The 27,526-nt window shown below is 41.9% G+C and overlaps 1 protein-coding gene across 9 annotated transcripts in view; it reads left to right on the forward strand.

Moving 5' to 3' along the window:
• The window catches only part of atp11c (ATPase phospholipid transporting 11C), a 51,644-nt gene that overhangs the window by 19,727 nt on the left and 4,391 nt on the right, over positions 1-27,526 (forward strand). For 2 of the 9 annotated variants that reach the window (XM_037781235.1, XM_037781237.1), the window contains exons 3-29: positions 746-835; positions 6,739-6,819; positions 9,374-9,481; positions 10,322-10,450; positions 12,000-12,088; positions 12,639-12,689; positions 13,119-13,183; positions 13,279-13,360; positions 13,445-13,595; positions 14,986-15,183; positions 16,886-17,056; positions 18,393-18,604; positions 18,803-18,877; positions 18,972-19,045; positions 19,137-19,240; positions 19,643-19,824; positions 20,498-20,764; positions 21,073-21,250; positions 21,358-21,460; positions 21,559-21,704; positions 21,946-22,005; positions 23,145-23,272; positions 23,802-23,937; positions 24,038-24,103; positions 24,261-24,364; positions 24,475-24,631; positions 27,402-27,510. In XM_037781235.1, the coding sequence (XP_037637163.1) occupies positions 746-835; positions 6,739-6,819; positions 9,374-9,481; positions 10,322-10,450; positions 12,000-12,088; positions 12,639-12,689; positions 13,119-13,183; positions 13,279-13,360; positions 13,445-13,595; positions 14,986-15,183; positions 16,886-17,056; positions 18,393-18,604; positions 18,803-18,877; positions 18,972-19,045; positions 19,137-19,240; positions 19,643-19,824; positions 20,498-20,764; positions 21,073-21,250; positions 21,358-21,460; positions 21,559-21,704; positions 21,946-22,005; positions 23,145-23,272; positions 23,802-23,937; positions 24,038-24,103; positions 24,261-24,364; positions 24,475-24,631; positions 27,402-27,506 (3,312 nt within the window). In that variant the 3' untranslated portion in view covers positions 27,507-27,510. Of the gene's footprint in view, positions 1-745; positions 836-6,738; positions 6,820-9,373; positions 9,482-10,321; positions 10,451-11,999; positions 12,089-12,638; positions 12,690-13,118; positions 13,184-13,278; positions 13,361-13,444; positions 13,596-14,985; positions 15,184-16,885; positions 17,057-18,392; positions 18,605-18,802; positions 18,878-18,971; positions 19,046-19,136; positions 19,241-19,642; positions 19,825-20,497; positions 20,765-21,072; positions 21,251-21,357; positions 21,461-21,558; positions 21,705-21,945; positions 22,006-23,144; positions 23,273-23,801; positions 23,938-24,037; positions 24,104-24,260; positions 24,365-24,474; positions 24,632-26,463; positions 26,555-27,401; positions 27,511-27,526 lie in introns of those variants that run through there. The other 7 variants (XM_037781238.1, XM_037781239.1, XM_037781243.1 and 4 more) reach the window with 5 other exon arrangements.

The following is a 27,526-nucleotide window of genomic DNA, read 5'->3' on the forward strand; positions in this document are numbered from 1 at the left end:
CCACCACCCTCGCCGCCGCCACCCCCCTTTTCTCATTACTTTCACTCTCTTTTCTCTCTGGCAAAATGAGATGGGCCATTCTGCTGCCGCTGCATTTCAACGCTATCCCCATGCAGACATTCCCCTTCATAAACAGTGCCTTAATGCTGTTTCCCCGCGAGTGTGTGTAAGTGCGCGTGCATGCACGTGCATATATCTGTTTGTCACCCTGGTACTTGTGGCCCCGAATTACCGGAAGGGTATTGTTGATCCGTCTCTCTGGGATTTAAGCAGATAAAAGTGTTGCTTCATCCCCGATGGTATCAGCAGTCATGGCCACTTAAAAAAAGAACAAAACACACAGAAATTGTCACCAACCTGATAAGTTCATCGGCTCTGAATTCAAGGGTAGCCAAATTAAGCAGATAAGTCGCTAATCTGAATCAATGGAATACCTGTGGTCCCCCAAGGGCCTTCTCCCTAGGCAGTACAAAGAACAGAGACTCCAAGCTATTGAAGTTGCCTTTCCTCTTCCCCCTCCCCGGCTCAGACTGAACGCACACATGCAAGAGTCTGTGAATATTGAATGCCTCTAATCTCTCTCCCCTTGCCAAGCTTTTCTTTAACCTCCCTAAGTTCTGTTGAAAAACATCATAACTGAATGGGAAAAATATACAGAAAAGAGCAGTAAAAAGCAAACCACAAACTGTAATTCCTCTTTTATTTCTCCGTGACTTACATGTTTTTTTCCTCTTTCCTCCCACAGTATACCGTTTGGAACTTTCTACCAAAGAACCTGTTTGAACAGTTTAGAAGAATTGCCAATTTCTACTTCCTTATCATCTTCCTGGTGCAGGTAAGGACAAGCTTCGTCAGTATGTAAACCCAAACAAAGAGGAAGAGTTTGTTTATCATTGTTAAATAACAACTTTATGGATGCCTGCTGTGGCTGTCTGTGACTGTGTTGTTATGTAACAAGTTAATGTGTGGTGAGGGCCTGTGTGTGCATGTCTGATACCTTTTCAGACATCCCTATAAAACAGGTTTAATGGGTTAATGTGTATCATCCAACTTGGATTCAAAAGCTGCGTTCTGTAGACTTACACAATGTGTTCGTCCCCTGTGTGAGAAGAAGTGTGAGAAAGTCTGGTCATTTGCATTTGGGCTTGGCAGGTGTGAAACAGATACTGTTAGTGTGAACTGTGCAGCATGTTTTAGACATTATAGCAGGTGTCAAAATTGCTATAACTTCCCTTAAAGCTTGAGCATTGCGCCATCATGTGTGTTTTTTTTAGACATTAGACATTTTAACATTCTGCTGTTTTACGTGGCTTTGTAAGAAAAAAACATTACTTAAAGAGGAAAATAACTGCAAGGTATAAACCATGGTATAAGTGAATCAAGGGAAAAAAATATAAAATGTATCTATGTATATACACAATGACACACACGCATAGGCATAAACTGACATTAATACAAACTAGTTTGCCCATCATTCTAAAGAAGTATCCATTTTAAGTAGCAATTTAGCTGTATGCAACTCACCTCTAACGTTTGGCTCCATTGTTCCAGAGTTATGAGATCATGTGTAAAACAATTAATGGATTTTTAATGGGCTATTAGTACCAGGACTGAGGAGCATTTAGATTGTATTTTTTTTAACATGTCTATACCGAATCTCCCTATAATTAGGTTAAGGGGTTCAAAATCTGTATTTTAGAGCTAACGTTAGCAGTTAGAAGCCGGTGGGAAGCACAGTTCGCTAAATAACGGAGCTGACGGGTAACTTCAACGGAGTTTCCATTGAATTACATTACGATGCGTTCAATATCAGTAAAAATGAGCATTGGGCGAAGGTACATTATAACGTTATCATGATGTGTTGAAATGGTTAAATTTAGTTTTTGCCGAGAAACTTGAATAAATACAGTTTGAAGGAGATATTTTCACAACAATATGAAATAGATAATAGAGAGGGAATTATGACCTGTTTAACTTCCTAACACTAGCTCCAAGCAGCTTATAATACATAATTATAACTACTAATGCCAATATTTTTTTCTGATCAAAGCACATATGTGAATAAAAATACAATAATTTATTTCCTAATCATTTGATTTGTGTGTTTTTATGCAAATAATCTCTATAGATGACAATAACAAAGTAAAAGGAGAAGTTTATAATTTATGCCGGTTAAAATTATTTTTCAGGGCGGTTCCAGGACAGTGGTGAAAAAGTTAGTCTGGAGCCTTGTATACTAGCTGCTATAACAAAACAAAATAAATAAAAAGTGATCATTATCGGCTGTAGGTAACGCTTCAATTTTGTATTATTGTGGCACCAAAAGGCGTGGTGAAAAAATTTATGTGCTAGGCTAGTGCAACAAATGTAAAAAGTTAGTCTGGAGCCCTGATGGTGATTTCAAAATCCAAAGTTCTACGTCTGTCATTGTTAGCTTGTGCTGTTTGTGTGCTATCCTCATAAGTGGCAACTTTGAGCTGACTAAAATGCTTTGACTGCCATCCGTATTCCCCTGCTCTGTGCTCTTCAGTGACCTCTCCTCTCTCCTCTTTGGGATCTGGCAGTTGTTGATGGGTGTGGGGAACAAAAAAGAAAAGATTTGTTGCTTACATCTGCACTTGCTCTTCTATCATCTCTGTCTTTCTCTGTCCCCTTTTCTGATCCATGGAGATGGAAACTAACCTCTCTCCTTTTAGCAGTAACCTAAACTATGGCGGCAAAAAGCCCTCTAGTGTAAACAGGTGCTGGCGTTGGGTCTGCTTGTGAAGGATGTGCTCTATCTAGTTCCATACTGACTGAATGAGCTCACAGAGTGACTGCTCCCAGAAGCCTAGCGCTGTACTAAACTGAGAAATATTTGCCGTCGCTAAGCAAATCCATCATTCTTATGTTAATAGCAGATCAATTTCAGTGTTTAATCTTCCCTCCGGTCCTTGTTTCCACCTGTATTTACAGTTGACAGCCTTTATTTTACAGTTGGTCCGGTTTAACTGCATATGATCCTCAGCTAATAGATAAAGGTGCTGGATTTTGGACAGTTGTGAGCTAATGTGTGAAATTATCGTGCTCTAATGCGGTAACCATATGTGGGAGTAAACCAGCAAGCATGTTTGCATCACTCTCACAAACGCACAGGGATTATCAGTGTGGGATGTGTGCAGTGTAGTGTTTGTTTGTATGTGAATACATTGTATGTATGCATGTGCGCTTGTGCGTGTTGATGTATGACTCAGTGGGTGTCCTGGGTTTGCTGACGGTGTTTACCCAAGCTGCAGCGTGGTTGGCGTTTCTCCACTAATCCAGCCTCTCTTGAGGGGCTCCTTATCCCAGCCACTCGGTTTTTCCCATGCAGCCTGCTATTATATCACAGAGCGCGGATGAGAGAGAAACAGGTACACAGACTCCGTGTGCACTCATTTAGCACTCGCATCTCGCAGACAGAAATAAACCCCTTTCACTTCCCCCGAGAGGCTTCATGCAAATGCTCCACCAACAACCAAATGTCATGCATCTTCCACCCTCTTTTTGTCATTTGGTCTCTTTCTTTCTGTCGTTCTTTCTCCCCTTTCTCTCGCTCATTCCACCCATCTCTCTGCAGCGCTGCACTGCTGACGTCAGCAGCCAGGAAGCCCTCTGTACTTCTGAGCGCCACAAATAGACACAGGCTAATAAAAAAGCACCACTCTGCTATAAATAGCCCTGCATGTCTTTGCGTGAATTTGATCGAATGGGGTGCAGTGAGAGAGTGAGAGAAACAGTGATGAGAGAGAAGGAGAAAGAAAGGGGGGGAACGAAAGGGCAAAGGGGTAGGAGGACGCGAGGGCCCACAGCGCTGCCCTGGGACCCCGGAGACCTGCTGTCTGTCGCTCACTCTGACACACTTCCCGGCTCAGATGAAGGGCTTTGCGCCGCTCCGCTCTGCAGCTCTGATATCACACCAGCACATCAAGCAGCAGCACATAGTTCACTCCTATTGCTGAGATGTTTTGGCTTTGCATTTTGCTGCAGAGGAGGATAGGTGTTTGGCCATCTGGAAGTTTGGTTGGGATTGTTGTGAATCAGTGCGGATGAAGTGTGAAAGACAAAACTGTGTGTGTGTGTTGTTTGGCAGAAGTACAGTAGCTGAAGGTTTTTGTGTAGGTTTTAGTTTTCTCAGGAGGTTGCTGTTGCAGTATTTTCAATAATGATATACTATTGACGCATTAAAGAGCAGTTTTCACCCTATTCCAAAATGGATGGCCGTCCTTGATACAGTTATGTCTGTGAAGCTTGTCAAGTCTGATGTCGCACGGTATTTTAGTGTGAGATAAAAGAAAGCGTTTTTTTTTGGAATCACTGTTTATGAACTGATACTAAAAAAGACACCATCGTCATTCATCTCTTTTTATAGTCCTCTACTGAACAGACTCGCCATTGAAATTGTCATAAAAAAACCCAAAGATAAATCAAAATCAAGCAACATTTACACCGATAGTTGACTTTGTACAGCATTCTTTCTCTGCGTGCTGTGGTCACCTTTTTTTCAGGTTTAGCCATCTGGCTGCTGCATCAGAGGGACATGCTGTCCTCAGTCCATCATGCAGGTGCGTTTTTTTATTTTCTGTGATCAGCCAACCTTCAATCCAGTCATGGGAATAGGTGAAAATAAAGTGCTCCATCACCTTTTTTCAAATCACATCTGTGTTAACAGAAGTGTTCTCCTCTGAGCATCTGGTCATGCCAAGCATTAGAGGGCTAATATGCCCGCTAACATAAACCAAGCTTTTCTCAAGAGGCATTCAATGCGCAAGGTGTAATGAGTCTTTAACACAGAGCCCCGTATACCATCCTCATGTACACACACCGCTCTTTTGAAGCATTGAGCGCTCTCACCTCTGGCTCTCTACACCTGAGGCTACTGCGGCAGAATCATTACTTTTGCTTCTGTCTCACTAGAATCGGCAACCACTACAAATATAATGCAGACTCTCCTCTGAATCTGCACTCCTCCAAAGGGCCGACGTGCACCACTAGTCCATCTTTGCCTTGTAATTGATTAATCCTCCAGTTAATTGTAATCACAGTAAAGCTTGGGTGGGATAGTAGCTCACTGCCTTTGTACTTTCTAAAGCCCCATTTGAACCGCAGGGACCAGGGTCTAAATTAAGTTCCAGGAACATTAACTATCGGGGCGGGGTTTGCAGGAATGACCGTCGCTGATTGCTTCAACTGTACCGCTATCTTCATAAAACAAGGAAGTACTCTAGTATCAATTAGGGACTATTTTAGGACTTGGGTAGAGCATTTTTCTTTGTTTAATAACAGTAAAAGTAAAGTTAGGCTCTGCTGTCGGCTTCCCAACTCATTTTTAAAAAGACAGAGAGAGATCAAGCAAGCTGAGGAGGTGAGCGATAGACAGCATGGCGATGCTGTGAATGGGAGGAAAACAAGTTATTTTCTGATTGTTTCAAGACGGTTACGTTGTAAAGCACAAATAATCATCAAACACTCAACAGATGATTTACTGTGGAGACAAACGCTCTTAGTTTAATTTTTCTCCTCTGCATTTCACTCATTACATCCAACGTGCATCAGTAAATGCAGCAGTAAATGTCATCAATGTGTTTTTTTTAGATAAAGCTGGCAGGCACACTGAACTGCAGACTACAGAGTGTGTTTACCCCTGCAACCACCAGCAGCCCTTGTCCCATGTCATGTTGCTTTTTCATACATCAACGGACTAATTTGCAGAATCTTCGCAGGTCTTTAGACCGCTATGGAAATGCAGACAACAATGGACTGAAGGGACCTTTTAGTTCCTTGAAAAGTAGTCCGAGGACTAAAATTAGCAGGAAGCTCTTGGTGGAAAGCTGGTTTATGAGTGTGTGTGTGTGTGTGTGTGAGTGAGTAGGTATGGGTGCTGAATGCGTTCACTTCTGTCCATGATTACTGAGCGAGCAGCAGGTTTTCTTTTTTCATTCTCAGTCCACGCACAGGTGAGTAAAACACCGGAGACTGCTTCAAAACGCATCTCCTGCTCTGCCTTGAGCTGATGTCTATCTGACAGCTTGTAATGCTCCTGGTCAGAATACCAACGAGCTGGAAGTGTCGTGTCTGTGCGTGCTCCACCTCAGGGGGAGACCTGCCTGCTTTCTGCAGGATCAGAAATACCGGGGTAAATCCAGCTTATGATGGTTTTAAGGAACACACAAGGACATTTGTGTACTGGGGCTTTAACTGGGAGCCTTGGTCAGGTGCTGTTTGGGATTACTTGATCCCTAGTCTCCCATTTATTCTCATTACACACAAAAATGAAACACAAACCGTACCGCTGGATTTCCTCACGCACAGCTCGGGCAGGTAAGGTGAGTCCAAGCTTTGTGTTGGCCCTCTCCCATGCCTTGGCAGAGACACCGAAGTGTTGGCATGCCTGCAGATTAAGCACTCTGCCCCTGGCCCACTTGATTAAAAGTTTTGTGGTCTATATCCTCCCTCGCTCCCCTCCAAAAATGTAAATGTCTCCCATGTGTTTCCTACTGATGAACAAATTTGAGGAATAGTAGAATCGCCTCACTGTAACAGACTACACCCTGCATTTAGAGGGGTTGCCAGTTTTCTGTACCATTACCACACACTCCTCCCTCTGTAACCACAAACACACATGTGCTGCAGGGAGGCTTTGTAGTATTCAATGCATAGCTTTTCAGTTTGAAGGTCATATGTTTATTGTTAACGTTACATTTCTTCTTCCCCCAATAGGTGATAGTGGACACCCCCACCAGCCCAGTCACCAGTGGCCTACCCTTATTTTTTGTGATTACAGTAACCGCTATCAAGCAGGTAAGACACTGCCTCATGAGGCTGATGAGTGTTGATTATAGACATTTTATTGTGATTCCTATTGCCACATTATTTCCTCATATTGTCCCCCAATGCATTATACCTCTCATCCCTCTCCATATAGCATAATAAGTCCCCCTGGCCTGCCTTCATAACTCCCTTGCTGTGATTTTTGTATAAAGTACGTGACTAATGCTCTCTTGGGTTTTGTATTAATGTGCTCCGCTGCTGAATTCTGATTGGGGAGGAGACGAAATGGGCTCTCTGTGAATGTGAGCAAAGAGAGAGAGAGCAAGTCTATTACAGAGATACACATTATCAAGGGAAGGGTCTGTTTCTTTGACTCGGTTGCTTCCAAGTCCCAGCTTTAGATGTATTGTTCTAGGATTGTTTTTTTTAGTTGGTCTACTGCTGCGGCTTTGAAATGCACAATAGTGGCTTGACTTCCTTGCGAAAATATATGGGACGCACTGATAGCGCCGGACCGCCTTCAGCCAGGCTTTGAAGTGGGACACCCAGGCGGTCTGCCCGACTCTATTAGTCAGGCTTAGGTGAACTGTATAGTTCAACTGACCATCCGTGGAATGCCTCCCCTCCCGCTCTCCCCCTTTCATCCACCTGGCATCATTTCTCTGCATCACTCAACCACACTTTCCCTCTCCTCCTATCACCTTTCCCCGGTAATCCTGCTTTCTGGCTCGAGCTCCGCCTTGGCACACACTCTGGTTTCCCTCTCTACCCTCTGCATCTCTGCACCATCTCCCCTATCTCCATCGCTATCTTAAAGTTCCTCTCCTAGCATTGATTAAAAACCCCTATTTTTGCAAACAGTTTTTTTTCTTTAATTGTTTGTATTGTATTGTTTTTTTAATATCTTCCTGCCAAGGGACTAGGCAGCTATATAGCTAAATCTCTCTCAACGGTTGTGTTGTTCATGGCCCCTGTTAAATAAATGAATTAAAAAAAAAACTAAAACCTCATCTCCGTTCATCAAAATTACAATTTTAAATGTTTTTTCCATAAAAAAATCCCTTTATGCCTTAAAATGGCTTAGATGTAATTACACCTTTGCCTCATTTAGTATGCACGTATCTATGTATATGCAAACTTACCGGTTGACCAACATGTTGCCTTGACCTCACTGTGTCCCCAGGATAAATGGATGTAACAGCGCTGGGCTTCAATATAAGTTTTGTGGCAAAACCCATCTGTTTTTGGGTACAATTTTCAAAGCTGTGCTCTGGAATATGGCAGCTTCGAACCTGAGTTTTCCTTGGACGTTTGGCAGGGACATTACGATTTTTCCAATTAAACCGCACCTATTTCTCTCTGATTTTCAGACCCCCTCTGGTAATACATGAAAGTTCACCGTTTCTCCTTTTACAACTTCGCAACCAAAAACTGAACACGTCTCTGCCATCGTTTTGAAAGTAGTGAAACTTAGCTTGCAAAAAATACTGATACGTAGCTACACCTGGCTTCTCTTCTACGCTAATAATGTGGAAAACCCCACCCCGCAGGATTGGTTCCTTGGGTATGTGGCGTATGAAACCCTGACTGTCCTATTTGTGTCTATGAGACTGTCAGGGTTCCACCGCGTCCTGGAAAACAGTTGACCAAAAGGCTATCTATCAGAGCTCCCCAAAACGGAAAACACTGCCATCTGAAAGGGCTAACTTATTTTCAGGATCATATTAACTTTCAAATGGTAGTTTATTGTCGAGAGTATTTGGAATAGGTTGCAGTCAAGTCGCATGGTGGCACATGCAGGTTCGATGACATTACATAACGATGCTTTCTTCCTAACTTGTTTTAAATGATTGAATAATGTTAAATTGGTTAGCATGTTTGGTTCAGTTGCTAAAGTTGATGCGTACTTTCTAAGCATCTAAAAGATGATTTCATAATTTATAGCCATAGACGGCACGTCTTTTTAAATCAGACTTCCACAAAGAGGAACATATTAGTGTATGGCATGATCCCTGTCTGTCATTCCAGCTAGATTATCAAAAGTCCTAGAAAATGATCTCTACAAAAGAGTTGGAACCCTGGACTGTCATTGGTACACTGCAGTTCCAAGGTGGAAATGCTCAAACATGACGTTGAGTGCTTATTTCGCTCATGATTTGTCTTCTAGCATATACAAAACACCCTATGGACATGTTAACAAGGTTAAAAACTTGACTTTCACTGGAGGGGGTCTTTAAAGTGCTTATGAAGTCTGCACTAGGCTTTGTGCCTTATGCTGCTGCAGCCCCAGGAATTATCTTTTTTACCCGAGTCAGTATTATTTCATGGCGTACTGTTCCACTGCACTGCTGGACAATCACTATCCCATTCTGCTGCTGCAGGCACTCTTTTTCACATAATGATGAAATATCTAATATAAAGATTATATTGTATGCACAAGACATTCCTTTGTGTCTTACAATCTTCCCTTGCGATTGGTGAGAGGTCCTGACAAACCTGATTTCAATGTCTTTTCCCTCAGAGTCCAAATGTTGTACTTTTTGTTGTATTTAGCAAATCACGCAATTTTTATATGTTGCCGTAGGGCTACGAGGACTGGCTACGGCACAAGGCTGACAACGAGGTGAATAAGTACCCAGTGACAGTGCTAGAGCAAGGCCGGAGGATACCGAAGGAGAGCGAGAAGATCAAGGTACCTTTCAGCAGCCACATCCACTGGAATAAACATTTCCTTAAAGAGATGGCCAGGAAGAAGCTTCTGGCAGCTTGGCATGACTGTGTTTGGAGTATATGCACAGGGGAGAGCATGCTCTGTATGCTGGACTGATTAGATGTTCAAACATGGGTGTGATGGTAATTCATGCATCCAGGGTGTTGTGTGCAGGTTATTTCTCAAATGCATTCTTATCTGTTTGCTCTGGGTAACAGTGTTTTCAAAGATATATGGGTGCTCAAAAGGTTAAACAGGCATTTAACAATATTTTCCAAGTGAACCAAATGACTCCTGGTTATGCTAAAGGCCTGCTAGTGCTGCTGACTCCACTGAGAAGCAGCATCCAGCTGTCAAAACCAAAATATTGTTGCTTTGTTTAAAACTTTGGACAGCTGCTTCCCGCACAGGAGCTCCCACCAGTTCACTGTAGGCTACCTCCTACTGCTAAACGGACTAGAGGTAAAATAAACATTTAGCAAGCCAAAGAGCCAGATTTTTTTGTCAGTAGTAAGCAGACCAAGCCAGAGCTAAAAGGAGACACCAGTGGTCAGACTCTGCAGGGGTGCTCATGTTGCTCTGTTTATTTTATATCTTTAAGTAGGCAGCTAACAAATTAGCTACAACAACTTGAAAGGAAATTGGCTGCGATGCAAGTTTATTTTCGAAGTCCTTCTGCTCCCTAGTGGTAAAGCTGTGATTGTTTAAACTTCTGTCACTCACCCTGTGCCAAATTCTACTGATCTGGGGCTTAAGAAGAAGGAGAAAGCAAACTATGAAAAGACTTTTGCAAGTGGTGTTTGGTTGTGTTTCTTTGATCAGGTTGGAGATGTTGTGGAGGTGAAAGAAGATGAGACCTTTCCCTGTGATTTAATACTGCTGCAGTCCAGCCGAGATGACGACACATGTTTCGTTACCACAGCGAGTCTGGACGGAGAGTCCAACCATAAAGTAAGACGGGCCGCTCTGCTGTCCTCTTTTTTTCATAACAGAAGCTGGTTAGATTGTGGAAGTATTTCATCAAAATGTTGGCGTGGAAGAATAAACTTGTTTCCATTAAAAGGTATCTTCGGTATTTTTCGGTAACCTGGACCCTATTTTCCCATGTTTTTGTGTCTAACTGACTAATAGCGACAACAACTTCTGAAGTTGGTCCAGTATTGGGGGAGAGTGTTGTAGACAGCAGCTGCTCACGGGCTAAAATATGGTGCTATTGGGGCAAGCTTGCACCGTCATTTATGTTCTATAAAAGTGCTTGTTTTTGCCATGACAGGCTCTGATTTTTATTATAAGTGTCTGACATGGAAAGAGTCTCGCTCAAGGAGAAGTCTCGTTCTGAAATCTGGTGAGGTGACGTGTTGCCAGAAGACAACGCCTGGAATAGTGGACTACATCCATGGTGGAAACGCGAGTGCCAGCCGGGCAGTTTGTTGTGTTGGAGTACAGAAAGAGTAGCTTAGTGTTATCTAGGGTTGGGCTGTTGTGTAAATATTTTCAAACCAGTTTGATATTAAGCCACAACACCGGACCATGCGCTGTGCGTCCCTTCCCCCCCTCCCACCTCTATTGAAATTTGATCTCCTTCATGTTGTCGATGTTAAGTCACTGGCCTCATTTCGTCATATTGCAACTGGGTTTAGCGCCGTGGCGCTGTCGGCACAGGTTGCTAATGTCGGCTACTTTATAATTTGCAGGAACGTACCATAATGACAAATGCCGGTTCAACTGGTTGGAATAAAATCAAACCGGTGTAAGCTCGTACACTGGACAGGACCGGCAAAACCGGAAATCGACCCGATCGAGTCAATGTCATGGCTAAATATTTGGATGATTTCGTATAGAAGTATAGGAATATTCAGATTTCACAATGAGACTTCTCCTTGAGCGGGACTTTGACACAATAACAAACAGACTGGATCAAGTGAAAGGTGAGAAAAAAATGTTTTATTTCTCTGTAGGGTCCTTTTCATAATGTTGTCAGACACTTCTAATAACAATCTGAGCCTGTCAGTGACAAAGACAAGCACTTTTAGTGGACGTAACATTACATTGATGCTTGAAAATACTGAAGTTACCCTTTAAGTTATATTTGCTATAGTTAGTACAGTATACTTTGTTTTTATAAATATGATGCTTATTAGGAATAGGAGAATGGAAGTGGGTATAGAGGGGCATATCTATATCTACAGTATATCTTATATTAATTGGGCAGTTTTTATAATTAATAAGAATTTGAATCTCTATATATCAGTTTTCAAAGATATCGAAGTAGAATATTTATCAGCCTTGCTTTGAAGAAAGTTAAAGTTTCTCTCTTATGTAGTTCCTCCGAAATATGTTTGTGCCTTTTTGTGCTCAAGTCTGAGTCACAGTAACTTTTGTCTTCCTACTTTCCTGTGGTGTCTGCGTGTGAAGGGTAGGGGAAGGCGAAACTGATAACTTGACCTGAGCTGGTCATTGCTCACTCTCTTCTCTCTCTCTGCCTCTTCCACTTATTCAGACACACTACACAGTGCCGGAGACAGAGAAGGATCTGGAATCTCTCAATGCCACCATTGAGTGTGAACAGCCACAGCCTGACCTTTACAAGTAAGCACTCATCATGCAGGCCCCAACAGATTTACACCACAAGCATGTGTTGCCTGTGGCTTGTTGGGCAATGGATTCACTCAATGACAGTTGAAAATGTCCTAAATGACTCTAATTTTAACATGTAGATTGTTAAGTGGAGAGGTTTTGGCAAGCCTCAGTGTGGGATAGTGTGTCTGGTATCTCCTGTAATCTTTGGCTGATTCTTATTAACTTGTAGGAATCTCAGTTCAGACAACAGATAGCCTTTGGCTCCCCCTTGGGACAAGGAGTATGAATATTGTCATTTAGCCAGACATCAGAATGGTGTTTGTGACGTGCTAGGTCTAAGTAAGCCATGGCGCCAACTGGTTGTTATTCAGAGTCAATAAATCTGACAGGGTGCTGCTGGCTAACCACCAGTAATTAGCTGGCTCCCAAACCTCTGCACCCGAGTACTTAACAGTTTTGTAAAGTAAATGAACTCAAATCCACTCTGGTATTAACAGATTGAATAATATATGCAAAAAAATGATCATGACTTCTGAGCGTGTGTGTCATGTTGTTCCAGGTTTGTCGGCCGCATGCACATCTACAAAACCGATCAGGAGCCTGCGGTGAGGTGAGAGCACTCATGCACAACAACCTCAGCCCACTTTAAGTGAGAGCAAAATCAAAACACAGTTGCTTAAGCACTCATTTGTTTCCCTTTGCATCACCAACAAATCATTATTCCATTGATCCTTCATTGCAGACAAGCATTAAAATTAAAACAAGGCTGGCATGGCTTGAGCCACTTCTTCCAAATCACTCCCATAGGCATTTATCATTGACTGCTTTGTAATGGCCATATAAACAAATGCCAATGTCCTTCTGAAGAACACTGGAACGGGTGTAAGCCCAGACTGCAGTCACACTGTGTGTTGTCACTGCGTATTTTAGAGCGGATGCCAGCTCGCCTGCCAGGTTTCCATTTAGAGAATAGAGGAGCGTGTGGATTACACAGCTTCTGTACGACTAAACTGTTTGATCTACTGATGTGATTGTGCAGGTCTTTGGGCCCAGAAAACCTCCTGCTGAAAGGGGCAACTTTAAAGAACACTCAGAAAATCTACGGTGAGTCGAAAGATATTGACTTTATTACAATTTATATTAGTGAAGATAGCAAAAAAACTGAATCCCTCTTCTTTTTCTCCTTTTTCTTTCTCAAGGTGTTGCAGTTTACACTGGCATGGAGACAAAGATGGCTCTCAACTACCAGGGCAAGTCTCAGAAACGCTCTGCTGTGGAGAAGTAAGTTTAGAGGAAATGGCGTAAACAAGTTAAAAAATATGTGACATATTTTTGGTGCTCACTAATTTGATTTCTTATTTTCAGGTCTATCAATGCCTTCCTCCTGGTTTACCTTTGCATATTGGTGAGCAAGGCCCTAGTGTGCACTACACTGAAGTATGTGTGGCAGAGCAAGCCTGGCCAGGACGAGCCTTGGTACAACGAGAAAACCCAGGTTGAGAAGAAAGCCAATCAGGTGAGTGCTTATTTTAGCAACCCCCATCCTTGTTGTCAAGGCAATGAACTGTGAGTTAAGAGTCTGATTGTCACCACAACAGTCCAAACCTGCTGGGAGTAGAATAGCTAATAGGTCTTTGTAGCATTGCATCAGTACACTGCATGTATTAAGAGTTTTGCAAATGTTAGTGTACCTTGAAGGCCTGTGTTAATGTGGTACATATTTACCCTGCGGAGGCTTGTAGTTGTAAATTGTGAGGTCACAGTTCCATCGTATTAAAGCGTTTTACAAGCCCTAGCCTCTTCTGATCCACACTAATAAAATTCCTCTCAGCAAAAATAGCTACTGCAGACCTACATTGTGACATGGTCCATTTCATTGGCTGATAACCTTTTGCCCTCGCTCTCGATGAACTGTGAACATTGTGGTACAGCCTTGTGATATCCATCATGTCTTCGTGTTTGTTGCTTGGATAATCCAGTACTATTGGTTTCACCTTAAGGTGAGACTTCTTATGCACTGGTCAATTTTGGGCTATTTTGCCTCCATAACATGTCTTCTTTCAGACTAGTGGAAAGAAAACATCCAAAATACACATTTTGGTGTTTATTTTACTACACTTTGTCTATTTGTGTCTGTAGATTTCTCCTAAATTCCCCAAAAGTTAGCATTAGATAATGCCTCATTTACATATTGAAACATAACATTTCAGATAACTAGGAATACAAAAAATAATTGTCTTAATGTAAGTAATCAAATGGGGAAGTTGCATGATGATATCTATTAGTATACAAGTTTTATCCTATTCACCAAATTGAGGTTTCTCTCACACTCTGAGCCAGAAATCTCCACTTCAGTAGCACTTACATACACTAAACTTTCAGGTTTCATTCCTATCTATATTCTGAACGTTTTTAAATAAGGGTTTCTACATATATCATTCATTGTCTGATTTATATTACATTTTATTCCTAAAAACATGACAAAAATTGTTTTTTTGTAATGTCTGTTGACAGTATTCTCTGATTTATGGAGTTATAAAAAGAGATATCCAAAATCCCCTGTCCTTGACTCTAATATTATGGCAACAAAATGAAATAATAATTTTGAAGCTGGCTTTCTGTTCTAATAAGATGATGCCTTATTTGCATATTCAAACATAACATTTCGGAAAGCCTTTGTGTACATGTATGTATATATACAGTACTGTATAAATAAATAATGTGTTAATGTAAGGAATCTACTGGGTAAGTCTCATGGTGATATCTATTCGTTAAAACGTCTACCCTATTCACCTGTAGTGTCTCCCCTGAAGCACATGATGCATGTTATGCACACAGTGGGATGTAAGATGTCAAGATTAAATTTACATTTACATATGTGCCCATGTTCTCATTTTTTCGAACAGTACCTAAAGATGTTCACTGACTTCCTGTCCTTCATGGTGCTCTTCAACTTCATCATTCCGGTGTCCATGTATGTGACGGTTGAGATGCAAAAGTTTTTGGGATCCTTTTTCATCACATGGGACAAGGACTTCTTTGATCCTGAAATCATGGAGGGGGCGCTGGTCAACACTTCAGATCTCAACGAGGAGCTGGGACAGGTGAGGCAGATGGTCCAAATTAAATGAAACAACTTTTAAATGGCAGAAATGTATGTCATTGGGGAATGCTTTCTGTAAACTCAGCATTTCAAAACTTGGTGTGATACACACCTAAGTGTGTAGATTCAACTCAACCGCTGTATGTCACATTTTATGCCATTATTTAAAATGTAAAGGAAAGTACTTTTTGCAGATAAACTTTTTGCACTCAAATCTCATGCATTCATAATGCTACAAAATTAATGAAGGACTTTCCCTAATTCATTAAGAAAAGCTTCTATGTTATACTGCTTATAGTTCACAACCACCATTACAAAATTATGTAGTTTCTTTTTCTACTGGTTGCACAGTGAGATGGCAGCTGAATCAGTCTCTTACTGAAAGTGCTCCCCTGTTTGACCAGGAGGTTGTTGTGAGGCTGTGATGGGTTTTCCATCATGCACAACAGCTTGTGCAGCATCCTCTTCTCCATCACCACCTCTAACGGCTCCAAGGTGGTTCCCAGAACAGAGCCAGCCTTTCTGATGAGTTTGTTCAGTCTGTTTTGGTCGCCGGCTCTGATGCCACTGCCCCAGCGCATTGCAGCAAAGAAAATTGTGCTTGCAACAACAGACTGGTAAAAGATCTGCAACATCTTTTTGCACACATTAAAGGACTGGAGTTTCCTCAGGGAGTAGAATCTGCTCTACCCTTTCCTTTAAACAGCCTTGGTGTTGCATTTCCAGTCCAGTCTGTTGTCAAGGTGAACTCCAAGATACTTGTACGACCTCCACCTCCCAGAATGTTGATGCGATCAACAGCAGTCCTTGTTCTGCTGAAGTCTAGGACCATCTCTTTGGTTTTGGTCACATTCAGGAGTAGGTGGTTCCATCTGCACCACTCACCGAAGCTGCCACTAGGTCCCTGTCGTCCGATTCATGTCCACCTTTGATGCACCCAACTACTGCAGAGTCATCCGAGAATTTCTGCAGATGACGGGACTCTGAGTTGTATTGAAAGTCTGAGGTATATAAAGTGAACAGAAGAGGTGACAGGACGGTCCCCTGCGGTGTTCCTGTGCTGCTGATGTCAGACATGCAGTCTGTCTGTCAGGTAGTCATTAATCTAGGAGATGGTGGCGGCATCTACCTGCATCCCGTGGAGCTTCTCTCTCAGCAGCTGCGGCTGGATTATTGTGTTAAAGGCACTTTAGAGGTCAATAAACATGATCCGCACAGTGTTTCCTGCTCTGTCCGGATGTGAGTGAGCACGCTGCATCGTCAACTCCAACCTGGGGGCGGTACGCAAACTGAGGTCAAGGATGGGACAAGACGAGTCTCTCCATGACCTTCATGCCATGCGATGTCAGGGCAACTAGTCGACATTTAGGCCATGGGGAGACGCCTTCTTCGGCACCAGAACCAATATTTTACTATGCTACTGTAAAATATGAGCTGCTTATAATAACACCAGATTGGCCGTGCTGTCCTGCCTTCTCGTTTTTATGGCTCCTCTAACTCAAACAGTGCTGCCACAGATCAGTCACACTTGGTTTGCCAGATGATTACTTCAATTAAAGGTGATGCTTCGTTAAACTGATTAATGCAGTGTAATTCTTTCTGGGAGTAATTGCCCAATCTTATTGTTGGAACCCGCTAAATGGGGAAACTGAATCTTTATTGGTGTGGAAGAGTCTCATGTATTTTTATCACGTTGCCTGCAGGTGGAGTATGTCTTCACAGACAAGACGGGCACCCTCACTCAGAACAACATGGAGTTCATAGAGTGCTGCATCGACGGCTTCCAGTACAAGTACCGGGACACGAGCTCGGAATTGGACGGACTCTGCGTCACAGATGGACCTGTGAACAAAGTGCAGCAGAAAGCTGGCAGGGTGAGTGTTGTGGTGTTCCTCCATCTGTTGTAAAAGTCACACATGCAGCAACATATGGCCATTACATAGCTCGCTGCTCAGAAAGACCCTTCATAGGTCACCCACATATGATCTCCTTCACATGTCAACATAAGCACTCAACATGGAGGGGGAGCAAAGTGGCCGTGTGCTCTTGACATGAGCGGCTGATAATACTTTACGGACCGTTGCGCTTCAACACGCACACTGATAAGATATCAAAATTAGACAAATAGTCGTAAATTCCGGTCCTTATCTAAACTCTATTTACTGTATATGGCTTCATGTGTGGTTGTAAATTCATTTTCTATTATTTTGTTCCACACATAAATACAAATGACATGAAAGAAATATAAAGTATGTGTGAGGGTGTGGTAGAAACCTGTAATGGCTTATATATATAAAAAAAATATAAACATACAAAATCACTAGTACATTTTAAATAAAAGTGTTAAAAAGTTTCACATATGAAAAAAGTGTAGATGTAAAAAGAAGGAGAAAAAATGCAGAGAAGCAGGAGTTACAGTATGTAAAAACAGATCACAGCTGTCGGTACCGTGAGGTGGTCAGCTTATTATTAAACGGTGTGTTTCTGTGTAACGTATCGGCGGATGCCTCTCTCATTCAGCAGCCTTGTTATGTCTGTAGAACGTTATACTGCGTTGTCTCTCATCCCGTCATCTACCGCTTTTTTCTTTCTCACCACGGACGGCCAGCAGCTCCCGTACCTCGAAGTCTTGCCACACATCCACACACGTATCTCTCTGCTCTCAGAAGGAGGCGGGGTCACGCGTTCATTGTGCTACAGCCCACCCCTCCAAACAATTTTATTCAAATCCATCGCGAAATTTGGGGGTAATCCTGCTAACAGACAGACAGACAGACAGACAGACAGACAGACAGACAGACAGACAGACAGACAGACAGACAACAGTTTCTAAGAGTGATCTTTTTTTTCCAAATCAATTGTTTTTGAATTTCTTTTTGTACATAGACAATGACACATAGGAATCTATTAAATGCACATTTTAATTCCACAAGATAACTCCACGAACTTTAATAGAAAAAATGACCATGGGATGTTTTACACAAAGGAAGATGAAGATTCTCAGTCAATCTAGTTGGTTAATTATGGTCTAAAAATGTATTTTACATACTCATTATTATCTAAAGCTGTATTTTTTCATTCATCAGTAAATTCTAAAAGTGCCATATCACATCATCCATACTGAAGATTGTTTATATATACATTTAGTTTAAACACAATTTACTGTATCTTATTTTACTGCATTAAGCCATGTTCATGTTGTGTTATCAGGAGAGGGAAGAGCTGTTTCTGCGTGCCCTGTGTCTGTGCCACACAGTCCAGGTGAAGGAGTCTACGGAGCAGGGTCAAGGCCAGGAGGACGGACTGATAGACCAGGTGGATGGCTTAGGGGTGGACGGAGAGGTGCTCCATCCACCGAAGGAGCAGAGAGGCTTCATCGCCTCCTCACCTGATGAGGTTGCTCTGGTCAAGGGTGCCATGAGGTAAGAGATGGGCTGTTATGACTCAATGAGTTGAAATGACATTGTGACAATAGATCAAAGAACAAGCACGTTGTCTGAAAATGAATCTCACAATGTATTTTGAAAGTCCTACATGCTACGTGCTCTATGAATGAATGCTGTAATCAAATGCATAAGTACACAAGTGGCTCATTTGTGATGATTTGTCTCCATCTGCAGGTACGGCTTCACATTTCTGGGCCTTGAAAGTAAAAACATGATGAAAATTCTCACCAGGAACAATGATATTGAAATGTAAGTCATTCATTTCACAAACAAAGTTTTTAGTTTTCATTCATATTTTTCCATTAGCATTTGCTCTACAGCATTTATTTCATTTCTCCCAAAGGTATGAACTGCTTCACGTGTTGAACTTTGACCCTGTGAGAAGGCGAATGAGTGTCATAGTCAGATCCAATTCAGGTGAGCGTGAGATTACTGTCAGGTTTATTGCACTGACTGTGATTTAGTTTTGTCTCTCAGCCCTCACCATACTGTGTGTTTGTGTGTCCAGGTGATACATTGCTCTTCTGTAAGGGAGCGGACTCTTCCATCTTTCCCCGCGTCAGACAGGAGGAGGTCGAAAGGATACGCATGAATGTGGAGCGTAATGCAACAGTGGGTGACACAAGCAACTTTCCTCTCAAATTCTAGTCATTTCTGTTATGTTTAAAGGTATAATATGTAACATTTACACATTAAAATGTCTAAAAATGACTCTCCCTATGTTATATATATATTTTAGAAGTGTACTTACTTTATTCCAAATGTTTCTAACAATGTTCAAACCCAGAGAAATTTTCAGTTTTATTAATGTCAACTGACCGTTTCATTTTGTCGCCTGTCAATGATGACCTATCCACGTTGCCCCTACTAGTTCATATAAAGAAATTACATGTTGTGCGATTAAATGTATATGATTCTAGGTTCGTACATGTTTTAATTTAAGATCACAGTGATGTCAAGATTATTTTCTGTTTTCTGTTTCTAACATTGGGTGCTGTGTGTTTCACTGTTCAGGAGGGCTACCGGACGCTGTGTGTGGCCTACAAATATCTCAGTGCAGAGGAGTACGACCAGGCAGATGCAGGATTGAGGGAAGCTAGACTGGCTCTGCAGGACAGAGAGGAGAAGCTCATGGCTGTTTACAACCAAGTGGAGACTGGCATGAGTCTAATAGGAGCTACAGCTGTAGAAGATCGGTGGGTGCTGCACACACAACACAACCATACAGCTCTCACAGATTCACCTACTGACGAATGTCTTGTATTTTGTCATCTTGCATGCTGCTGTTGTCCCTCCTCTCCTCTCACTCTCAATAAAGATCCGTGCCAAGAATTTTAGGGGGCCTTTAATCTCAGAATAAACCTAAAATTGACAGGAAAGGCCACAAGTCAGCAGATGCCAGCGATAAACAACGTGTCATAAACATCCTGTTGTGACTCGCTGTTTACTGATTGCTGTGCTGAAATAAATTCATTCCTCCTTTTATAATGTTTATCGACTTTTAATGCAACCTCAACACTTCCTCTACAGTAGCGGCCTTTCAGCACCCATTTCCTGCCTCATGCTCTTTGTCACATGTCACCAGATTCCTGGTAGAGATTTGTCCGGTTATGAAGTGGCTTATCTAATTTCACTTGAGTAATGTTGATAGCCAAAAGTCCCCTTTTTCAGAACTTTTTATGTAAGCTCACACCACCATCTTGTGGTTGACATTGGGTACTCTTCCACAATCCCAAGATTATTGTTTTAAAATTACTATTGAATTTAGAAAATGCATTAACTAAACCATTAACACAAAAGGGATGGAACAGTTTATTGCATCAGTATGCATCAATACATTTCATCTGAAATAGTCTTCTTATCCCCCAGGCTTCAAGAGGAGGCAGCAGAGACCATGGAAGCTCTGCAGGGTGCAGGCATTAAGGTTTGGGTCCTAACGGGGGACAAGATGGAGACGGCAAAGTCCACCTGTTATGCTTGTAGATTGTTCCAGAGAAGTACAGAGCTGCTGGAGCTGACCGTGCGAACTCTGGAGGACGGAGGGAGGAGGCGCGAGGAACGACTGCATGAGCTCTTGCTTGAATACCACAAGAAAGCTGTACAGGATGCACCACCGGTGAAGGGAGGCGTCACCAGGTCGGTACCTGATCTGTGTTGAGCTTATTATGTGATGCTTTGCTCTTGTATGAGGGTGATCATTTAATCAAACTGAGAAATATGAATAGCTCCTTTTCCACTACAAAACGTACAAAACATTCAATTAAGATACACTCAAAGCCACCAGACTCCAGTCAGACAGCAGTAATTTTACCTCGCTGATCGTCGTAAAACACACTGCAACAGCACCGGCATACTCACAATGGGAAAGGAGTCTATCGCCTACTTTTAGCAGGTTTTCCTGTGTTTAAAAAACCAACGTACCATTTCCCTGTTGTGTTTTGTAGGAGCTGGTCTTCGACAAACCAGGACTACGGTTTTATCATAGATGGAGCCACTCTGTCGATGGTACTCAACTCTTCCTCTGAATCCAACTCAAATCGCTACAAGAACCTGTTCCTGCAGATCTGTCAAAACTGCACAGCTGTGCTCTGCTGCCGCATGGCTCCACTACAAAAGGCCCAGGTCAGAACAACCGGCTTAAAATGTGGGAAATATTTAAAATAATGATTTTCACAGTGAACACTTGGTTTCAGATAAATTGTTGCCCCTCTGTTTTGCTCCATCTTTAGATAGTTAAAATGGTGAAGAACTCTAAAGGCAGCCCAATCACCCTTTCCATTGGAGATGGTGCCAATGATGTCAGCATGATTTTGGAAGCTCATGTTGGCATTGGTAAGAAATGTCATGCTCTCTTTAACTATTTTTCCACATGGAGGGAAGAGTAACCTTTAGGTGAACGTGGTGTGTGATGTTTGTTCTTGGCGTTTCAGGTATTAAAGGTAAAGAGGGTCGGCAGGCAGTGAGGAACAGCGACTACGCCATCCCCAAACTCAAGCACCTCAAGAAACTTTTGTTGGCTCATGGGCATCTCTACTACGTCCGCATTGCACACCTGGTGCAATATTTCTTTTACAAGGTAGGAGGAACTTTGACTTCATATCTTTTATTCTTCAGCATAAGAACTTGTTTTGTGTTTCAGCAAAGCCTGTATTTTCCAAACAAACCCAAACACTAACTTGTTTTGACAGATTTGACAGAATTAAAGATTTTTTAGGTTCAACTCCGATTAATGTATGCATTATGGTATTATAACCACACAGGAACTTATGAATGCATTTGATGTTGTAAGCCTTTTCTCTCTCTCTGTCTGCCTGCAGAACCTTTGCTTCATCTTACCTCAGTTTTTGTACCAGTTCTTCTGTGGCTATTCCCAGCAAGTGAGTACTGTATGTCCCGAGGCCCTTTGAGGTTCAAAGATGTTCTGAACATGAAAGGAGGCAGTATCCCATGAATCCACACCTCCTCGCCCTCCTGAATGCCAGACTCTTTCCCTCAGTTTGCCCCTCCCTCACTGTCCCCTGGGATGTTTGAGCTCGGACTGATATGTTTTCTATACTCAGACTACATAGCTCTGTTAGAAATAAAACAGACATGTGTCATGTTCTGCCATCATAGTACATCACATGTGGATATTATGTAATCATGGTACGTGTGTGTGTTGTTATGAACACAATTACTTAATAATACATTATAGAAATTGGATTAGATGACCTGATTACAGTTTGGATCACGTTGATGAATTCACTTTTCTTATTGATAGTTAATAGTAAGTGTATTTTATAAATGTTTTATGGTATCGTGTTCATATATGAAAACGATTCCTGACATAGAAATATATGTTAGTTAGTGCATTCATTAATATAGATATAATCTTTTTTAAGGGGCTGCCCCGTCTTAGTCGACTTATCAGTCGTTTTGGTCTTAGCCGACTAAGATTTCTTTAGTCGATTAGTTGTTTTTTATGCTTTTTTTCATGCTGAATGACTTATTTCTAAGAAACTTATGAGCACATCTCTGGTAAACACAAGATTTAAAATGGTGTTTTTGTGACATTCTTTGTGGAGAAACTCAGTTTTACAGATCTGTCGATTAAATCAACTAATCGATTTGTTGACAAAATTGTATGAGTGTTAGTCGACTAAGACTTTATTTGGTCAAGGACAGCCCTAATATTATAAATGTTTTATGGTGGTATGTTCATATCAAAACTGCTCCTGACATAGACATATGTTAATTAGTGTATTAATAATTATAGTCTTTCTTAAGATTATTGATAATGTTTTGGTATTTCTATTTGTGAGAGTGAATATTTTATTCTCCCTCATGGCCCCCGACATAGATCTTCCATGAGTACATGAAAGATGTATGTAAGCGTGTTTATATGACACACTGAATGTGTAAGTATGATGGTGTGTATGAGTTTAGTCCTCTCCATGATATTAACCCCTGGTTGCCCCATCCCTCCTCCTCCTCCTCCCTACCAACCCCTCCCCCCTCCTGCTCCCATCCTCCCCAGCCCCTGTATGACGCGGCCTATCTGACGATGTACAACATCTGCTTCACCTCTATGCCCATCCTGGCTTACAGTCTCTTGGAGCAGCACATCTCCATGGAGGTTCTGCTGGACAATGCTACCCTCTACAGGTAAACCTGGGAACCTTTGCTTATCTGCAGTTAAATTGCTTCCTTTGAGTAAAGAGGAGCAATATTCATATACATTAGGATTTTCTTCTTTATGTTTCATCACTTTGCATCACTAGATGCCGCCAAATCCTACCCTGCACCTTTAAGTTAAAAGAAAATGGAAAACAGTATGAAGTCAAAAGAGATTATAGCAATGACTGAGAAGGTGTAGGCTGAGCCATATCTTATAACCTTTTTTGAAAATGTATGAACAGGTTACACAGTCCCACTGCAATATCCGATTTTCGGTTAGCTATTATATGCAGAAATCTACTGAAATCAACTACGTCATTTTCCAAGCCACCTTGATCTATGTGTTGAAGCATCTTAAGACTTTTATTACTTTAAAAAAGTGTGCATTTTGGTTTTGGGAGAGCTGTTCATATTCCTAACTTAAATATTTAGTTGTCTTCCCTTTTAATAGTTGAGATTACATTCAAAGAGACAGACTTCCTACTGATAATGATTTCTGTTTCATGACTTTCTTTAGAGAGATTGCCAAGAACGGCATGTTACGGTGGGGACCGTTCCTCTACTGGACGTTACTTGGTGTCTTCCACGGCCTGCTCTTCTTCTTTGGTGTTCGATTTTTGTTCAGTAACCCAGCACTGCAGGATAATGGCCAGGTTTGATTTCGTTCACCTTCTAAATGGGCGTGATAATTAAATTACTCGATTAAGCATTGTCTCCTAAGTACACTTGATCATCTGTCTTATTTAAATCTAGGTTTTTGGCAACTGGTCGTACGGAACGATTGTCTTCACTGTCCTTGTCTTCACTGTCACACTAAAGGTAAAACACTCCCCTGTTGTTTGTTTATCTTATCTTATAAAAGGGTGTATCATTACAGCAGCCGTTTCATAGGCGTTTGGAGCAGATATATTGTCTTGCAGACACTGACTTTGGTAAAGTGTGTTGGATTTTTTTAAACTTTCCTCTGCTGTTCTAGCTCGCTCTGGACACACGGCACTGGACATGGATCAACCACTTTGTAATCTGGGGCTCACTGGCTTTCTACGTGTTTTTCAGCTTTTTCTGGGGAGGAATAATATGGTAAGAAAACATCTAACTACATTGTAGCTGACCTGTTATTTTTCCATTTCTATTCAATCACTGTAGCTCTTTCAGTTGGTGTGAACCAAAATGTTCTCTCTCTCCTGCAGGCCTTTCCTGAGGCAGCAGCGTTTGTACTTTGTGTTTGCCAACATGCTGAGCTCGGTGTCGGCCTGGCTGGTCATCATCCTGCTCATCCTGCTCAGCCTACTGCCAGAGATCCTGCTTGTGGTGTTCCGCAAGCCCCGCGGGCCCAACTCTCGACAGGTACAGCTGAAACACACACGCACACACACGCACAGACACACACACACACACACAAGGCCTGACACACACATTTGCTCTCTCTCTCTCTCTCTCTCTCTGTCTCACTCTCTTTTCTTTCTCTCACCCTTCTGCCATCTCGATCTCTGTCCAAGATTTACGATGCTCAAACGTTACATCTATTTATTGTGACAATTTAACCATTTCTTTTCCCAAGGGTTCGATCGTTGTTAATGGAGCCCGTCTTTGACATGTGTGGGGTAAAGTTATGAGAGAGATTTAAATCAAATCTTTCACATATGATTTGATTGCTCAAATGGGCATGGCTTTCAGAGTTCAACGTCAATGTTTGTTTTTTTCCACTTACCCGGTCAGGCATGTGGGTCAGAAAATCTGCCACCCCAAAGTGTACTTGCCCCTATACAGATTGCTTTATTTATTAGTGGTTATCAAATAACAACAAAGACTAAAGTTAATCGTCATGTTTTATCTGCCTTGCTCTCAAACTTACGGCTAACGGCTCAATACATAGTTAGAGTTTCGCACACATCCTCTATAACACCACCCAACTAATCTCCTGTTTCTAGGATAATTGCAATTCTTGCTTGCGCTTCAGCTCAAAAACTTTGTCTTTACCAGCTGCCATTTTCTTGCGAGTGCCTGATCGGTACTGTGCATGTGCAACTCTCAACAGAGATGAGAAGCAAGCGAGATGGCTCAAGTTTTAAGTTCCAAATTTGGTTTATTTATAGAGCATATGGCTCACTCCTTAGCTACTTCCATCGTCAGCTCTGGAAAAAAACAATGTGTTTAATTATTTTTTACCACTTGTCCGATTGTTGCTAGATCTACCAGCCTGACGAGGCAATTTACTTGCCCCGGGCAACCGGGCAATCCTTATTGTTGAGCCCAGACTTTTTATATAAGGAACAATGCTTCACCAACCACTCCCTCGTCCATGTTGTTAAATCAGGAGGCAGAGGACGAGGAAGAAATTAATACATTAGACCTCAACAACGTTTTACCTGCTAATATACAAACACACACCTCTGATCCATGAGAACACTTTACTAGCAACTCTGACACCTGAGCTCACGTGTCATTTTATATGATAGGTGGGGTTAGCTAGTCGCTTATTCCCATTTGATTGAAGAAATGTATGTATACACTGTCCCCGAGTTTAAGATAAGTCATCAGAAATATTTTTACATTTTAAAGCAAGAGAAAAGAGAACTTTTTTTTATTATACATAAACTGTATTTGGCATATAACAAGAGATAATGGATTTTAATTAAATCCGGGACACAGGGTTAGAACTTGGAAAATATGTGTTTTTCACTGTATCTGTAAAAATCTTTGATGGCATGCGCGGTGCTTTCGCGTGCGTTCCACACTTGGTTTTAAAATTGAGTCTAGACTTGTTCTATTTGGAAAAGTAATAAACTAAACCATAATGTTTTGCACATATTTGAGGGGAGTCTTAAAGCAGTCTTGTACTATACGTCCCTGATAGAGTGTTTGTTTTTTAGTATTTCTGTTGAGTGAGTGTGTATCTGTACAAAATAAATATTTGTAATGGGACCTGCAAGACCTGGCATACTGTGGATTTTGCAGTCTACAGATTCAAGTGACAGTTGTTGCTATGAGTGGTAACTATTTAGTACTAATGCATTTTATTTTAGAACACCCCCTTTAACTGTATTTCTGTTCTTTTTCTACTTTTCCAACGTTGTTTTCCTAACTAGTTCTCTCGCTTTTGCACTTAAACATGCTATTCTCACTCTGTCTCCCCCTTTTATTTCTTCTGCCTTCCTCTCTGGACCTGCTACCTAAAGATGAAACATCGCCTTCCTTCCTCGGGGACATCTACTATCTTCATGTTGTCGCAGACCGCTAGCACTCACAGCTTCTCGTGGAGTGACTGAGGTCTCTTACTTATGTCTCTTCCTGCAGAGTTTCTGTGTCTGCCAGTCTTGCTTGTTTCCTACCTGTTGTGTCCTTCCTCTCCCACTGTTTGACTCTTTCCTCACCCTCTAAAGTAACTTGGGGTGCCGTTATATGGCTTTTTACAGTTCCCACTCGATTGGACAGATTAGGTCAGACATTAGATATCAGATGAGTTATTACATCAAGAATGCTATCCTTGGACGTGAGTGCATTTCTTTAGATATATTCTTTCATTAAATTGGGAGGAATGTTGGTCAGCGGGCCGGTATGTGTTGTGCCCAAAGCAGTGTGGAGTAGGACCGGGTGTCCAAACGTGCAGTCAGTCTTCCATTCCTGTCTGTCCAGTTGTATCAGTCAGTGTTTCCTCCCAGCTGCCTGTGCTGCTGCTCCAATGCCTGCTGCCTCCGCATGTCAAGTCAGGTGAATGCAGCACGTCAAACTTACCTGCATGAGGCTCAAGTCAACAACCTCATCCTGGATCCTCACCACAAAACCCTGCGGGCCACTGCATTTTGTCTGTGCGTGCGTGTGTGTGTTATATCGTAGCTGCTTTAGAGAAATGTGCAAGGATAGTAGCCTTGTATTAATATGACCCAAGGCTTCTGAAAGTGCATTATTGCAAGGAAAAGGTGTCTAAAAAGACTGATTTCCTTTGTCCTCCTATCCAGTGTTGAAGTCTTTGTGTATGCATTATGTTTGTTCCCTGTGTGTAAATGTTTGTCTGTGTGCAAGAGAGAGCACAAGATGGAGAGAGAGAGAGAGAGAGGCAAAGTGTGTGTTTGTCAGCGTAGTGATGTCATTGGTGTTTCTTGCCTCACCCTTCTAGAAGAAGCCGGTTCAGTCGAGCGAGGGGGGCCAGCAGTCTCCCCAGTCTTCAGCCAGGCCCCTGCTCATGAGAACCTTTTCAGACGAGTCCAATACTGTCCTTTAAACAGGTACCAGCCTACCTTC

This window comes from Sebastes umbrosus, chromosome 9, assembly GCF_015220745.1.
Source record: "Sebastes umbrosus isolate fSebUmb1 chromosome 9, fSebUmb1.pri, whole genome shotgun sequence".
Classification (NCBI taxonomy): domain Eukaryota; kingdom Metazoa; phylum Chordata; class Actinopteri; order Perciformes; family Sebastidae; genus Sebastes; species Sebastes umbrosus.